At 28.3% G+C, this 16,333-nt stretch overlaps 1 protein-coding gene across 4 annotated transcripts in view; it reads right to left on the bottom strand.

Moving 5' to 3' along the window:
- The window catches only part of LOC107454647 (synaptogenesis protein syg-2), a 386,382-nt gene that overhangs the window by 96,951 nt on the left and 273,098 nt on the right, over positions 1-16,333 (bottom strand). For 3 of the 4 annotated variants that reach the window (XM_071183678.2, XM_016071898.4, XM_071183685.1), the window contains exon 2: positions 4,237-4,575. The exons of the other annotated variant lie outside the window; for it this stretch is intronic. In XM_071183678.2, coding sequence (XP_071039779.1) covers positions 4,237-4,537 — 301 coding nt within the window. In that variant the 5' untranslated portion in view covers positions 4,538-4,575. The remainder of the gene's footprint in view (positions 1-4,236; positions 4,576-16,333) is intronic. 4 annotated transcript variants of the gene reach the window in all.

Raw genomic sequence — 16,333 nt, 5'->3', positions numbered from 1 at the left:
GGAACAATCGCACCCCCACTGCCTAAACAGGCATACGACAAAAAAAAAAATTGTACTTGGTCACAATTTAATGCTAATTTTTTTTCCTATTGAAATGTTATTTACTGATTTCTTATTTACAACTGTATATTAGTATTACTCCATTTTTCACAAGAATTCTAAGTATAAACGCGGACGTACTGAACATCTCATAAAAAAACAAAATCAAAATTTCAGAAACTGGTAATTCTCTAAGATAGCTGTTTAGTATATAACTAAAAAATAAAATGATTTCTAAGTTATAACGCTTCCGAGAAAATTAGAGGCACTCAAAAGAAGAATTGAGTTCAGATAGTGAATTCACGCCGGTTAATCAGCAAGTATTTAATCAAATGATCTCTGTGTGCGATAAAATCAAAAGAGCGCTTCAGTGTTAATGTTAAAAGCAGCAGCACAAAGGCAGCGCACTGAAATGGGGGGGGGGGGGAAGCTGACTTTAACGTTAATGAATCCACACGAAATTGCGAGTAAATTAAGAGGAAGGAAAAGCAGAGGCAAGAATTAAGGCTTTAAATGGACTAAGTTTACTATCTACAAAAGGTAAATAGCGCGTAACTATACACCTTAAACATGAAATGTCCTTATCACTAAACTAGCTTTTATAGCTTCATAAAATGCGATAGAAATATTGCTTTGGTTACTAAAATGCGGTTGTTAAGTTAGGTAATTTAGTCATTCTAGTAACTATAATTGACCATAATGCCACTTTAAGTGCATGTTGACGTAAATATAATTTTGTCGCCAATTTTTTTGCCTCTTCCCTTTTTCTCCTAAACCTATTAATACAGCACTGCTACCGATATTATTAAAATAAATATGAATACTTTACTTTCCAAGAAAGGAAAATATTAATTTGATTACAAAAAAAGCAGCAGTAAGATTTGATTAAAAAAGGCAGAGAAATATTCAAATACGTTGATTAAAGTCAACTAAGATTTGATTTTTAAAAAAAACAGCAGAAGTAATTTCACGTAGGATGATTAAATTCAAATGCAAATAAAACTTGCAGATTTAATTATACACATAATTATCACAAATCAAGTGTGTTAATCAACGATTCAATGAAACTAACAAATTAGTTAATCAACAAATCTAATTATTAGAGAGGGATAGTTTATTCTGACTGAAGTTAGATTTGTTAATCTAGCAATACCCAATCAGCAATTTTCTGTCTTATTTTATGTCTAATCAAGGCAAAACTTCGGATCAAAACGTAAGAATGCATTTCAGCCTACTAAACTGCGTAGTTAACTTGAATTAATCTGTTGAAACTTTATCAGCAGAAAGCACATTGCAAAGAAGTTTATTTTCTCGTAAGTGAAGAAATCAGTTTGAGAGATGTGTGAGGTCACATAGACGGTAGATCCGAAAATGAAAGAACAAAGGAAGAAAATTTTAAAAATCCCTTTATATTAATTTACATAAATATTATTATCGAATCTTTTAATTAAAATAATTAACAATTGTTTCAAACGAATATAGATTATATAAGCTCTTTATCTTCATTCTAGTCGTAATTCATGTCACATTGAAAAAAATAGTTATTATAAGCTTATGATCTGTTTTTAGAATTACCCATTAAGTGGAATCATTGGCACTAATAGGTAACTCAGATTGCATCTTTATATTTTCTTCGTTTATAATTGCAATTATTTTTGTCGCCAGTAATTCATCAAAATTCCTTCATCATACTATGCATTTAGGACTAAGGTTAGGTACGTTTTCCAGTATGAACAATTTATTACACAAAGGAAGGTTATCATCACTGTTTTAGAGCGTTATTGTACCGAATGCGGGGATGAGTGCCGGATAACAGTTGCAGTTGGCAACTAATTAAAGCCAATCCAATGCATCTATGTACTCATTTAACATCCCGCTGAACGTTGGTGCCACTGGCAATGTGTGTGTGGCATAGTCTCCGTCATCAATCGCATCCGGGAGGGAGATTAGGCCTTATCGATTATTTCCATGTTCCGGATTCTGGATTGTATTCCGAGTTCCGGGGCAAGAGAAGGCTTTTGGAAATGATCTCGGCCACTGTTTCTGGTGTGGATAGGGGGCTGCTATTAGCTTGTCGACATGGCAAAGGAAGTCTGATCAATGGACTTCATCCCGTGATGGATGATACAATTATATACTGCAGTACAGACTTCACACAGATATCGCTACAATCTAGACCGATATATCCCCGTTTTGATCACAAGGCAAACGTGATTAAAAACCCTCCTTAATACCATTTAATTAAACCATAGTTAACTACATTATATCATAACTGGAAATATTTATCAATGATACCATTTAAATTTCAACATTTGCATCATTCCATTACAATGTTCCATGGATTTTTTTTTACTTTATTATCATTGAAGGTATAAAGCTGATGCTTTTAGAATTTACGGTCATTAATGTTCAAGACCGTAGTCATGCAGCTTTGAACTTCACCCAGAAAACAAGTTAACTCAAGCATTGGTGAAAATTCACCCCACTGGAGGATCATTTTATAAGACTTAACCGTATTCGTATGACGAGAAGAATTAAATCGTGAAAATCTTTTATGATTAGCCTTGCGACAAGTGGATTCTTACCCATGATCTTAAACTAATGAGGATATTTTACTCTAGCAATGTGGTCAGTGCGAATTGAAAGCAATATGCGAATCAACCAACCATTTGTGGTAATCAGACCTAGTTCGGAGGGTAACCCTGAGCCATCGTGGCTCTATTTTATGTAGTGAAACTTAATAAGTAGATCACATCTGTATGAAGAAATCTGTCTAAGTTGATCAAAGTTCCAAGAAGACAAAACCAATTAAATTCGCCTTTTATAAGTTGACTTGCGAAAATGGATAATCAAATTGTTGTCCAAAGGTCAATTTATGCAGTTTTTACAGAATATAACAATATTTCAATGTGTAATGCGGTCTAAAACGCCCTACTGATACGTCTAGTATAAATACATAATTAAACATGATTATCTAAAGTAACCCCCATTTTCTTGAGTGTAGCTTGGTTACAAAGTGATCACGATCTCAAGTAAGTGTCCTTCTCATGCGTGTAGCACATTATCTAAATGATCATGATCTATACGAAACACCCTTCTCCTTTATGTAAAAATTGCATTTAAGTGATCATAGTCAAAAGTAAACGTCTTACTGTTATATGTAGTTCAGTATATGAGAAAACATGATCATCTAAATTAAACGACTTTATTTTGCACTTATTATAGCTAATCACATGACTATCTAAAGTAAATATCCTTCTCTGCATATAATATGGCATATAAGTTATAAGTTCTTTCTCTTACGTGTAGTACAGTAGTATATAAATGAACTCAGATGTGTACAGTAAACAGTCTTTTCCTAAGGGTAGTAAAGTAAATATGATTTCTCCTATGTGCTGCACTGTAGTAGATAAATAAACATGATGTATGACAGTGGTAAACCTTCTCTTACAGTGCATAAGTAGACACACATATTGTTACGAATTTATAATTTTGTGAAAAAATTTTTGTATTAAGGTTAAATATCTCAAACGAATCCTAAATAAACAGTTTAATTGGAAAATTTGCAAGAAAGTTGTATAATTTAGAGATAATTTAGAGATAACTCCTATTATATTTTATTTCTTAAGGAAGATTCGATTTGCCGACATTTTTGCTGACTTGGCGATACTTGAAGACAAAATGATAGGCATGGAAAGTTCGAGTTTCAAAGCCATTGGACTAATATCTACGAAATTGGATTAATATATACGAGAATTGCATAGAATCATGTCGAAAGTTCCGTGGTTTTGTCACCAAGACTTCATAAATAGGAGTGTGACTCGCAGAGGAGATTAGTATAGATTGTTAATCTATGACTGCAATAGTGTTCTGATTTCTATCTCTTGAACCATCTAAGGTTGTAAAGCCAGTGTACTACACTTCTATTTCAGCTGTTATTGAGTGTTAGAAATAGCTGTTTCTTCTGGAAGATTCTGCTAAAAAAAATTTGAAGTCTTGATGACTGTTATCATTCATCTTCAATCGAAACGAATCTCTATACTTGGTATAATACCTAAAGAAAACCTTCTCATTCATTTGGTCCAATTAACGGGATCTAAATTAAACGCTTTTTTCCTATGGGCAGTACATGATGAATGAGAATGGTAAACCAGCTTTTCTTACAACTAGGAGAGTGAGTGAATGAGTTCAACCTACCAACTACAGTGAGAATAACATCGAAGTTTCTCGTCCTTGCTTTTTTAAAATCGACTCTGCATCTATATTGTCCTTCGTCCTCTTCCATCAACGGCTTCAGACGAAGGGTTGAAGGTCGATGTGTTATACTCAGGTAAGCTCTACCATCTAAGAGATCGCTCGCCGCATGCCTAGCTTGGTCTAGGTGACCTCTTCGCGCGTCTAAACTGTAGAGGGGTGTCGTGGACTCATCCTTGTACCACAGGACTAGGGCTACTGAATCGTCAGGAGTTGGGGCAGTGATGTTACAAGGCAAATCCATCGCCGAACCAGATACTCCCACCAATGCAACTGGTGGCTCTGCCAAAATAAAAAAAAATATTAGTATTTATTTTTTGGAATGAAAAAAAATATCGTAAAAACTTAACCTATCGTTTTGAATTTAGAGTGGAAACTAATTTTTGTATTATCAAAATACGCAATAGAATTGCAATTGTATAAATTTTCGGTTATATTTTTTAGAGTTAATTTAATTCTATCAGTTTTCAAAAATAAATTCATCAGTTTTAATTTTAGTCATTCCCATTTGATTAATTATTTTCATATCTATCAATGCCGCAGGTAATCTAGTTTTATTTAATATTCTTTGAAATCTAATTTTTCAGAAGCATCATTTTTGATGTTCGGGAAATTCGATATTGAAATATTGTTTTTACTTGTAGGGACTACTTTTCTAATTTATTAACACGAACAAATATTTTATTCTAATAAATTTCAGCTAAATAAATTTTCCTTTCTATTCCAGTTTTAAAAATATAGTTTGAAAAATGCTGTTTCTCAAATTGCATTGCAAAAAAAAGGTTTTAAAGCCTTTCGTACAAATGAGATTTCAAAACTGTAGCAAATGGAAAGCAATTGCATAAGTAAATTAAAAAAAAAAGAATGCTAAAGTTGTTAATTAATTTAGGATGTATGAAAAAAAGAAATGTAAACAAAGAGATGTTAAATGTTGTAGAAATTAAAGATAAAAGGCAGAGACAGAGTGATTGGTGGGAGAGCCCAGTTTTATAAAGTAAGAGTTTTTAAAGAGTCAAGTAAAGTAGAATATATAAAGTTATGTAAAAGGTATAAAACTGCTGAAAAGGACAAGACAGACAGACACACAAACACACATAGAGCAGACACACAACACGGAAAGAAATATACCCTTCCAAAGTTATTTTCGACAAAACATTTTTGAAGAAATACTTTGTAAAAAGAATAATTCTTTTTTATTTTTGACACTGAAAAATAATTTTGTTACCAAATTAGTTTTAATTAAATATTTTTTAAGAGCACAAGTTAATTTTTGTTGCAACGCCTTGAACGTTATGCTATTTATTGAAATGGAATAAATAAAAAAAAGGATATTTCTTGTAAGCAAAATAGATTAGAAAAAAGTTACAAAAATATGCTTTTCAACAAAAGAGGCCAGCCAAACTTATTTTATTTTGGAAATATTTTAAAAAGGTTTAATATCAGCACCAAAGTTATTCAATGCATATTAATCCAAAATCATATTTTTTCAACCTTTTCCAGAAAGCACATTTATTATTTAATTTTCTTAAAAATAATTCGTTTCTCCTTTATTAATTCGAAATTACGCTTGATGCTGTTACTTATACAAAAATATTTTCTTTTGTGTGTCTTAATTATACAATGTCTTAATGTTTCTTTGAAATAAATAAATAAAATAAAATGTCCCATAAGGGATGTTTGAAATAAGTCTTATTTATATAATGTGTATATGAATGAAGAGCTAATATTTATAGCAATTTAATTAAGCACCAGTAAAGTGAGTAAAAAACACTGGAAAAAAACTTTATAAAATGCTTCGAACCCTAAATAAATATTATATTTAAAAAAAGGTAATGAAACAATGAATGTTTAGGTTTGTATAGGAATGTTTATCAATATTTTAATATTAATCCTGAAGATGTAGATGAAATTTAGTAAGAGTAATTTACATGTGAACAAAAAGAAAGAAGAAAAAAATACAATCCGTAACTTTTAACTGAAAAAATTGCTTTTAGCACGAAGTTTGAAATAATTTTGTGTGTGATTATTTATACCCTTTGGTGATTTCTATTTATATACTATAACATCAAATTTGAGCTGTATAAACTCTGCCTGAGCAATGGACAAAATTGTTCCACGCTGCTATGTTCCTCACTGCTTTTCCATTGAATATAACCTTGCAAATAAAGCGCCTCAAGGTTGCACGATTTACCCACTCTTCATACTTTTCTCCTCTCTGTTACCATAGTTTTATTTACTATAGTATGCTTCAGTTTTACTGAAACCACGACAACGAAGAGGGGGGAAATGTGAAGAGTGGAAAAATCGCGTAACCTTAAGACGCCTAGTCTAATCTCTATGTGTATAACGAGGGGGAGTTTTATATGCAGGAATGTCTTGATAGGTTACTAATTATTTATCAAAAAGGTAACACTTGATAGGTTCCTAATTATTTATCCAAAAGAATGCTATTTTATTTTAGATTAATTTGGCATCACTTGTATACGTTGGGTCAAACTCCATTACAGAGAGAAAGATTTGACACAGTTTAAAAATGTGTGAATTTTTTTTTACAAATCACAATTTAAATACTTTATAATTCATAGACGAATACTCCGTTTCATGATTCACAAAAATCGGGAAGAAAACTGTAGAATTTTGTCTACATAATGAAAAATCGTTTTATTGATAGTGGTATAAGAATCACAAGTTTACTCTACTCTTTCCCTTATGACAATTCATGTATATAAAAATGAATCACTCTTCCGAAAATAGAAATGTTATTCTACTCTATTTTACTTAAAAGCTTAACGTTAACCGTCTGACGTTCCATTAAGTGCGAATAACGTCCAGAATAGGAATGTTATTCTACGCTATTTTACTGTAAAACTTAGCGTTAACCGTCCGACGTTCCATTAAGTGCGAATAACGTCTAGAATAGAAATGTTATTCTTTTTTACTTTAAAACTTGACGTTCCATTAAGTGTGAATAACGCCCAGAATTTTACATTCATTATGAAAAATGGTTTCATTACAAGTGGGACAACGATCACCAATTTCCGTTTCTATTTCATTTATGATAATTAATTAATAAAAAAAGTTAAATATTAATTAATGTTAATATATTGGGAAGGATTTAACATTTATGTATCACAAAAAATAATAACAATTATACTGTTGTTTTCCACAATAACACTGTTACTCTACTTAATTTTACGTTAAACTTAGTATAAACCATCTGACGTTTTATTAAGTGTGGAAAACTTCTAGAATTTTTCATTCATCATGAAAAATAGTTTCATTAACAAGTGGGACAGCAAATCGCCAGTTTCTGATTGTGTTCCACTTATAATTCATACAAAAAAAAAAAGAAAAAAACTGTTAAATATTTCTGGAAGACAAAAATAACAGTTGTATTGTTGTTCTCCACAGCGCACAGTCACTCTAAGCAATTTTATGCTGAAACTTAATGTTAACCGCCTAACGTTTTATTAAGAGCGGAAAAACCTTAGAATTTTGTATTCATTATAAAAAAGGATTTCATTAGAGCAAGGACAAAAATCCCATGATTCTTTTCCTGTCTTACTCATGATAATTCATATTCTTGAAAAATAAAACTGATGAGTGATTATCCCGAAAGAAAACTGTTACTCTAAGCAGTTTTTCGTTAAATTTTACAGAATTTTAAACGTAACATTCCGTGTCTCTTACCTTTCTTTTACGTTTTATTCTGGAAACAAAAACAGAAAATGTCATTTAAAAGTGGACAATAAAATAATTATTGGTATAAAGAAATAATAATGCTGTAAATGAAAAAGAGAAACAATAGGTCGTAAATAGTTTATTAAATAAAAAAATAGATCTGAATAAACATTGTTAGGACTGGTTTTCGGCAACAGGATGTCATTAACAGTATTCCACTGGCTTGCTATAAAAAGCTTAATGAAATAGTTAAACGCAGTATTATTAGCATTTTTGAAGTTTTTTACATTTAAATTAATTCTTTTTGTGAATATGACAAGCAATTCAATGAAGAAAAAAATTTGGCCCTTCTAAATTATTTTTACGAGAAAGAAAACATAATTCTTCAACGATTAGAAGTCCTATGGTTCAATATAAAGTCGAACGAATTTTACACGCATTTTATAATCGAGTGAGAAATTTAGTGATATACCATTTTAAGTTCATACGTGTCATTTTTAATTAAAACTTTCTTTAGTGTTGCTTCTGGGTAAGTATTCTATAGGTATCTTGAATAACAACTATATGTAACAGCTTAATACAGGAAAAAAAACTTATTTTCTACATGGAAATCGTAGTGCTTTTCACCAAAAATTGCCCTTCATACAATTTCGAAATGTGGTTAATCATAATAATATAGTTCCAATCCAGGGTGCGTGTTTTTTTGATTTTTTAAAAAAAAGGAAAAAGAAAAATCGGATTTTTTTTTATCTAAATCGGATTTTTTTTTTTTGATTTTTACTCAAATACACTGTAAGAAATTTAATTTATGATTAAAAATACTTTATAAATGTTTAGTCAAAATTAAATTAACGTTAAAACTATATTACAACAATATTTTAAGAGCTCTAACATACTAAATTAATTTTTCGTTATAATACATAGCTTTGAATGCATGGCAACCATTTTGGAACAAATGCATGATTGAAATTTAAAGACTAGATGAAATAGAGAATTTAAAGAGTACTTCAGGGATCTGTTTAGGTTTTTCTGAGAGTCACCTATTTCATGAAAATTTAGACATAATTTGTGAAAATAAAAAATTTTATTAAAAAATCAACACAAAAATATTGTAAAAATATGAATATATCGTTTCTTACGAGACGCAAAAATAAAATTTTAAGAAAAAATATTTTGTGAAATTATTCTTCAGCTTTCCCTAAAGTTGAATTTATGAAGGTACCGCTAAACGCTAAATTTAACTATACTATTAAAGCAAAGTTTCAATTAGCAAACCATAATTTTAAGCTAAAATTGTGATTTCTTTTTTTTTCTCTTGATTTTTAAAATGACAAAATAAATGTAACAGATTGTGTTGATGAATGTAGTATTTCATCAAAAAATAAATAAATATTAAATCTATATGTTTTTATATTAAAATATTCATTTTTAATCCTACATCAATAAAATATAATGTAGCTTTTAATTCCATGATTTTTCAATCAAAAGGTAGAATTTTAATTAACATTACTTGCATTTTTTTCAAATAAAAATCATGTTTATTAATTACTTTCTACAGCTATGCAAGTCTATATTAAGACAGCATTAAATGTTTACGTTAATCTGTACTTTCAATTTCAAGAATCAATAGATTTTTAAAAATGTAATTTCAAATGTGTTGGAATTTAACACACATCAAGAAAGAATGTAATTTCGTTAACTAAAATTAATTAATGTAGAAATTTATTTAAAATAAATTTCAAAACTAAGAAAAGAAAATAATAAAAGTATTAATAATTGAAACACTGTTTCTTAACTTTTAAAATCAATATATATGTAAGAAAAAGCAGTTGATTTAAATCAATGATTGTTTTTAAAAAATCACTTGATTCAAATCATGATTTAAATCGTGATTTAAATCAACAAACCCTGTTCCAAACCCTTTAAATTATTTAAACCAAGCTATAAAATTAAAGATGCTCGATCCATAATAAAGAATGTAAAAAACATTTCATTGTTTACATTGTATAAAATGTCAATTTGGAGAGTAATGTTTGTCAAATAGCACGTTTAATTGAAAACAATTTTTATCAAAATTACGACATGTGGAACTTTTTTAATCATAATTGAGTGATGCAAATTAACAAATTTCTGAATTAAATAAATAGTCCCAAGAAACTGAAGCGGTACGAAAATTTCTTGATTAAAAACTTCAGTCGCTTCGAAAATATACACATTTGAAATAACAATCGACATGTTTCAACCGCTCAAAGCGGAAAATGAGCGCCTATTTTTGAGCGCTTGAAACATGTCGACTGTTATTTCTAATTTGTATATTTTTGAAGCGAATGAAGTTTTTAATCAAAAGATTTTTGCATCGTTTCCTTCAAAATCATATTATCTGATTCAGCAAACTATTTAATTGCTTTAAATCAAACAGTCAAAATTACAAAATTATACGTTTACTTATGAAAGTTTGTTTGAAAAAAATTTCATTTTTTATAAAGTATAAAATGAAAAGTTCTAAACTCAAATAAAAGAGTCATGTCGAAAAGCAACATTTAATTTAATAAAAATCTTTTATCATATTTTCGAAATTTGTAACATGTTTTTCATCACTTATTTAAAGATGAAATGATGACGCAAAGCATCTTATTTCTGAATTGTGTCCTTAAAAGTCCTATCATCTGATTTAGTAAGCCCTTTAATTGATTTATATCAAGAATTACGAACTAAAGCAGTACGATTAATTATGAAAATTTTGCTAGAAAATTTTTTTTTTCAATTTTTTTATTAAATGAAAAATGACAAAATTAGACAGTCAAAAAGGAGAGATGTATCAAAAAATAACATTTTATAAAAATGAAAAAAAGTCTTTTACCATAATTATGAAATTTGCAATCCTGTTTTTCATCACTATTGAAAGATGAATTAATGACGTAAAAACAACGTTCTACTATCATGTGCTTTTTTCTTCTCTTAATTTAATAAAATTACTTTAAAAGTTTGGAGATAAAAGTTATTTCTAAAACAAAGTATTACGAACTTGTAGAATAAAATGTTTATAGACTAACAAGTTATTTTGCAGACATAGAACGTCTGAAAGAAACTTTTTTTAAAAAAAAATTGGAGGAAGAAACACGATAAAGGCGGGTAGCGCTTAAGAAACGATCAATAGTGTCATAAAAAAAATCTAACAATTTGTTCGTAACAAGTACTTGATTGTTGCTTAATTGAATACTTACATTTTAATCTATACAAGAAACACTCAAGTGGAATAGTTAGAAAACTTTAATTACATTAAAAAACAGTAATTAGTAGATGTTGCTATATTCCAATAAAATATATTGTACGAAGATTTTTTCTTTTAAAAAATGCATCCGTTCTGACTATAAGTACGCATCAATATTTAGCAGCATCCTTGAAATTGTTTTTTTTGTTTGTTATTTTATAGCTTTATAAATAATTAAATACCAATAATTTTATTTCAATATTAAGTAGTAGACTTATGAAGTTTTCAGTTTCTTAAATAAGTATACTATATGTTTTCAAGGCACTTTTCAACGCAACAAAAACAAATTTACATAAAATATGACAAGGAAACAATGCGAAATAATGGTTGTATTTTTAATTTCTAATTAATTTTTAATTTATATCTTAATTTTTTATGTAATTACATACAAATATCTGAGTATTTTGGTGAAACAAAAAAATTTTTTAACTTTCTGAGTTCTGAAAATTCTGAAAATATTCACGTTTTTTTTATACGTTTTCTACCGTAGTGAAAAAAATTATACTAATGCGTGCAATGTATATCAATTTGTAACAAAATAAAATTTTTTTAGTTTTATGATGTAAAGAGTTAAACCATTTATGGGGACAATGGACGGTCAAAATGAGAAAAATCATTCAAAAATCCATCATTTGCTTTTTGAGACTATAAAAAAAAATAAAGTGTAATTTTTTTTTGTATTGGCAACAAATCGAGTATAAATTAAAGTTTTTCGAGCCGAGTCAAAAGATGACGAATATATTAAGGTCCATTCATCAATATGTAGTTCTCGTTGACAAAGTTGCTTTTTCTCGCAATGGAATTTTTCAATGTTCTCGCCACTTCAGTTCTTTGGGCTTCAGTTTTTTGTTTTATTGTTATTAAAATTCTTTTAGATAATTTTCGTTGTGTCTTGTTTAATTCTAAATAAATTTGATTAACTCAATATCTTAATTAAATTTTTTAAATAACTGAGCAAAATTAATTGAAGCGTGTTTTTTGAAAAAATTTCTGGTGATACCAAAAAAAATTATTGCGTAGATACGTTATATTTTTTTATGATTACCATAACCAATTAAATTTATGTAAATGCCTATATACAGCATATTTGGGTAAAAATTTAATTGCAAAAATTAAATTTTTTTTGTAAGGTAATTTTCAAAATTTGAAAATGATCGAATATATATTGCACTTTTTTGTTTTGAACGTCATGTGTTCCCTTAATATTATATGAGAATAATACAAATTTTGAAGTTTTTAAGTTCATTATAATGTACACCTTTTAAATGTTTCCTGCATAGTAAAATTGTACAAAATGAACAAAAAAATTTTAAAAAAAAACATTCGAAGCAATAGTTAGTTATTTTACACAAAATACGTAATTTATTAGTTTTATCAAAATTAAATACAGAAAATTGAATATGAAAGAAGTTTACAAAGTTCAAGAATTTAATAATTTAATATATATATCTCTAAGACGTTTGCTATTTTATCACAGAAATGAATAAAAACCATTTATGTAAAACGTTAAAAAAACATTTTATTGAAAAAAACGGAACTAAAATGTGTTTGTCACTAGATTATCAAAATGATTTATGAATTATCTCTTGCTTACTGAAATCATTTATCATTTAAAATGCATCCAAATCCAGTTTTATGCCGCAGATCAGTAGATAGTGTAACAGCAAATCATTATGCACTTCTTTCCCCTAAAATGATCTATTGCATCTAACGACTATTTTCAAGAACTTTTTTTCAATTCAATAAGCTGGTTTTCAGTGAAAAAAACATTGTTGATTTTGAAAATGCAAAGAGTTCCCTTCAATATATTCTTTATCTGAAGGGCTGTGGATAGTTCCTGAATATCTGAATATGGAATCAAAAGATTCCACAGTATTATTTCCAAATAGATATTTCAAAAATTACAGACATTTCCACTAGATGGAAGAAAGAATTTGTACACTTTTTTTCCTAAAATGATGTTGGATCCAGGGAATATTTTGAATACATTTTTCTTCAAATTGAATCAGCAGCAAGTGAAACAACTGTCACTTTTAAAAATGCGAATAGTTTTCTTCAGTTTACTCTTTACATAAAGGAGAAGCACCAAATTAATTTTCTGAATATGGAAGCAAGTTTCCCCCAAAATTGCTTCCAGATAGGTACTATAAAAATTAAGAAATTCCCACTAGATGGCAGCACAATACACAGAGAAGTTTTATTGTCCATATGGATAAACGCTCTATCCTAATATTTAAAAAAGTGACTTCTCATTACATAGCGCTGTTAATTTAAAGATTAAAATTATGATTAAATTATGCTTAGATTGCAGATGCTTTTCTACAGACAGTTTAAGTTTTTAACTTGTTTTAAAATAATTAACCTCACTTTTCTGAATTTCGGAAATTAAAGTGTTTTTGTCAACTAAAGAGTAAAAGTATATAAACACAAACAATAATATAATTTAAAAATAAGACTTTTTTCTATCTCAGCTGTTTAAATGCTTTAGCTTAAAATTTAAATTATACGGGTAAGTACTTATCCTCTACCCTACTGAAATATAAAGGAATATACAATAAAAATATTTTACAATTCCGAATTTCAATTTTGCTGCCGTAAGTCATAATAAGACGAAAAAGAAAAACGGATTGTTCTGCCAGGGAGCTAATAATTTCAGGCACGTGGACCTCAGGTTTTAACTAAGGAAAAGAATATAAATATTTCAAAATGTTAAATTACACCTAAAGTGGGAAAAACATGCAGAATGTTATATAATAGTCTATTTAAATGTAATATTTTTTGATTTAATAATTATTTAAAAAATGTTTTTTAAAAAAATACGAAGTTTTTTCACAATGAGAGGTAAATATTAAATGCAATACCAATGTTTACCATTGCACTGCTATGTGAAATCTCAGTTTCAAAACTATTTTATTTATGCAAAGCACGCAAAATTAATGATTAATGAGAAGAATCTAACATTAACTATATAAAAAAATTAATTCTTGAGAGCAAAATTTCAAAATTATGGAGGAAAAAAAAGTCAAAGTTATTAAGTATAAAACAATTAATTAAAATACACATAAAAATATTACTAAATAAATATAAAATTTGATGCTCATGAAACTTTGAGTTTTCGCTTGACTACTACGCTATCATAAATTTCGATATTCGTACCAAGGTACACATACGTGGACCTGCATGTTCTTTACCGTATTATTTTTTAATATTAAGTAAATATAAACGCACATTTTTGCAGTTCAGAAAAAAAAAGTGCTTTCTTATCACACATACTGCAGACGTGTTGTTTCTTATGAAAATATTGAATCTTTTTTTATTTGTATCGATGTCATATTCTTCACATTCAGAATCATTCTTAAACCTCGATATCAGTGTAAGAAAAATAAATAGTACTATAATAATTTACGAATATAATTCCATTTCATCTTTTTTTTGTATAGATGTCATGTTCTTCACATTCAGAATCATTTTTAAACCTCGATATCAGTGTAAGAAAAATAAATAGTACTATAATAATTTACGAATATAATTCCATCTCATCTATTTCTGCCATTTTCGCAACAATGTACATTTGATTCCTTTCAAAGCATACAGTGTTTGAATGGTGTTTGTTCTTTTATTTTACCTTTTTTTTTCAATAAAACAGTGTTATCTTGGGTCAACCGAAAAAAAAAATCATATGTTTCGGTAAGAGCTACAAATCGATACCTTGCAACATTTTTCATCTATATCGTAATAATGGGTTACGGAGGCTAGGAGGCTTTTTTCCTGGAATGTCCTTTTCCATTTCTCGATTGTCCTATTTTCCTTTTGGGGTTTGAAGTGAGGCCAAATATCAACGCTTTGCTTTTTTTCCTGATCATTTTTTTTTATTCATTCCGAACTTTCTCCAGGAAATATTCGATGACATTTAGAGTCTATTGATGTATAAAAGTTTCCACTTTGACCATCTTCAACGGTTGTTTATGGCCTTTCTTTGCATCATTGGGTTAGGCGTTCTATTTTAAAAAGTGTCTCGGTAGTTTTTTTTTTCAGTAGTTAATACAATTTAACAGAAAAGTTGCAAAAAAGTTTCGTGATAGTTTTTATTTAGATACAATTTTTGAAAATAAACACATAGGGCTTTTTTAAAATAACTGGACTTAAACAAAAGTATTTTATAATATAGAATGCTTATTTAACTGTGATACTAATGTTCAATTTAGATTCTATTAATAAAAAAAATTTTCAGTAAGATCAACCTCGATGGTTGTGTGTTTTTTTTTTACTATGGTTGCGTTTGGTTTCATTTTTGGAGTTTCCCTCATTATTTAATGAATTTTACTACCCAAGTTTCAAAAAATACAGCAAGAGAGCTTTAATTAAAATATAATATCAAGAATAATATGAAATTATTTAAAAATAATTTGATTTTTCTTCTTAATTTATAAAGAGAAGAATTTCAACAAAATATCCCTTACTTTCCACTTACGTATTTTACAAGTTCTTTTAAGTGGAGGAAAATAACTTTATATAACTTAAATTGAAATCGTAGTTTTTTTTTCACAAAGGGATCTCTTGAGCAATTTGAAAATGTGGCTAGTTACTTTATCGTTGATAGACCTTCGCTTGTACATTTTACGAAAGTCCAAGATACATTTTTATTTTATTTTTTTAAATGACGGAAGTTAAAAAAGTATATAACCCTATACTTTAAACAAAAAAGTAAAAAGAAAGTAATGAGGCAATAATTACATGCATTAAAGGCGAAAATTCCCAGCTTTACTTTTCTAATAGTGTGCATGCGATCATATTTGTCCAAAAACTTAGGACGATGGCTTGGACTCGTAGTTACAAACTATAGATGAAAAATTTTTTGACAAAGATATTCAACTATTATGATTATTAAATGCATTTGAGGGTTTTACTTAATTAATTGGTAAGCACTGATTTTCAAGATACATATTTTTAGGCAACGAAAACTATACTAATAACTCACTATATACTATAACACACTTATAAAATATTAAATAAATTGGATGAAATTGAAACCAGTGTAAGTAGAAGCTCAAAATAAGCTTTGGTTTTCACCAGAACAATTATTTTCCA

Source organism: Parasteatoda tepidariorum, chromosome 3, assembly GCF_982258835.1.
Source record: "Parasteatoda tepidariorum strain Cologne lab strain chromosome 3, Ptep-v5.0, whole genome shotgun sequence".
NCBI classification, from domain to species: domain Eukaryota; kingdom Metazoa; phylum Arthropoda; class Arachnida; order Araneae; family Theridiidae; genus Parasteatoda; species Parasteatoda tepidariorum.
The sequence above is the reverse complement of the archived record's forward strand: the minus strand, read 5'-3'. Positions and strand labels throughout refer to the sequence as shown.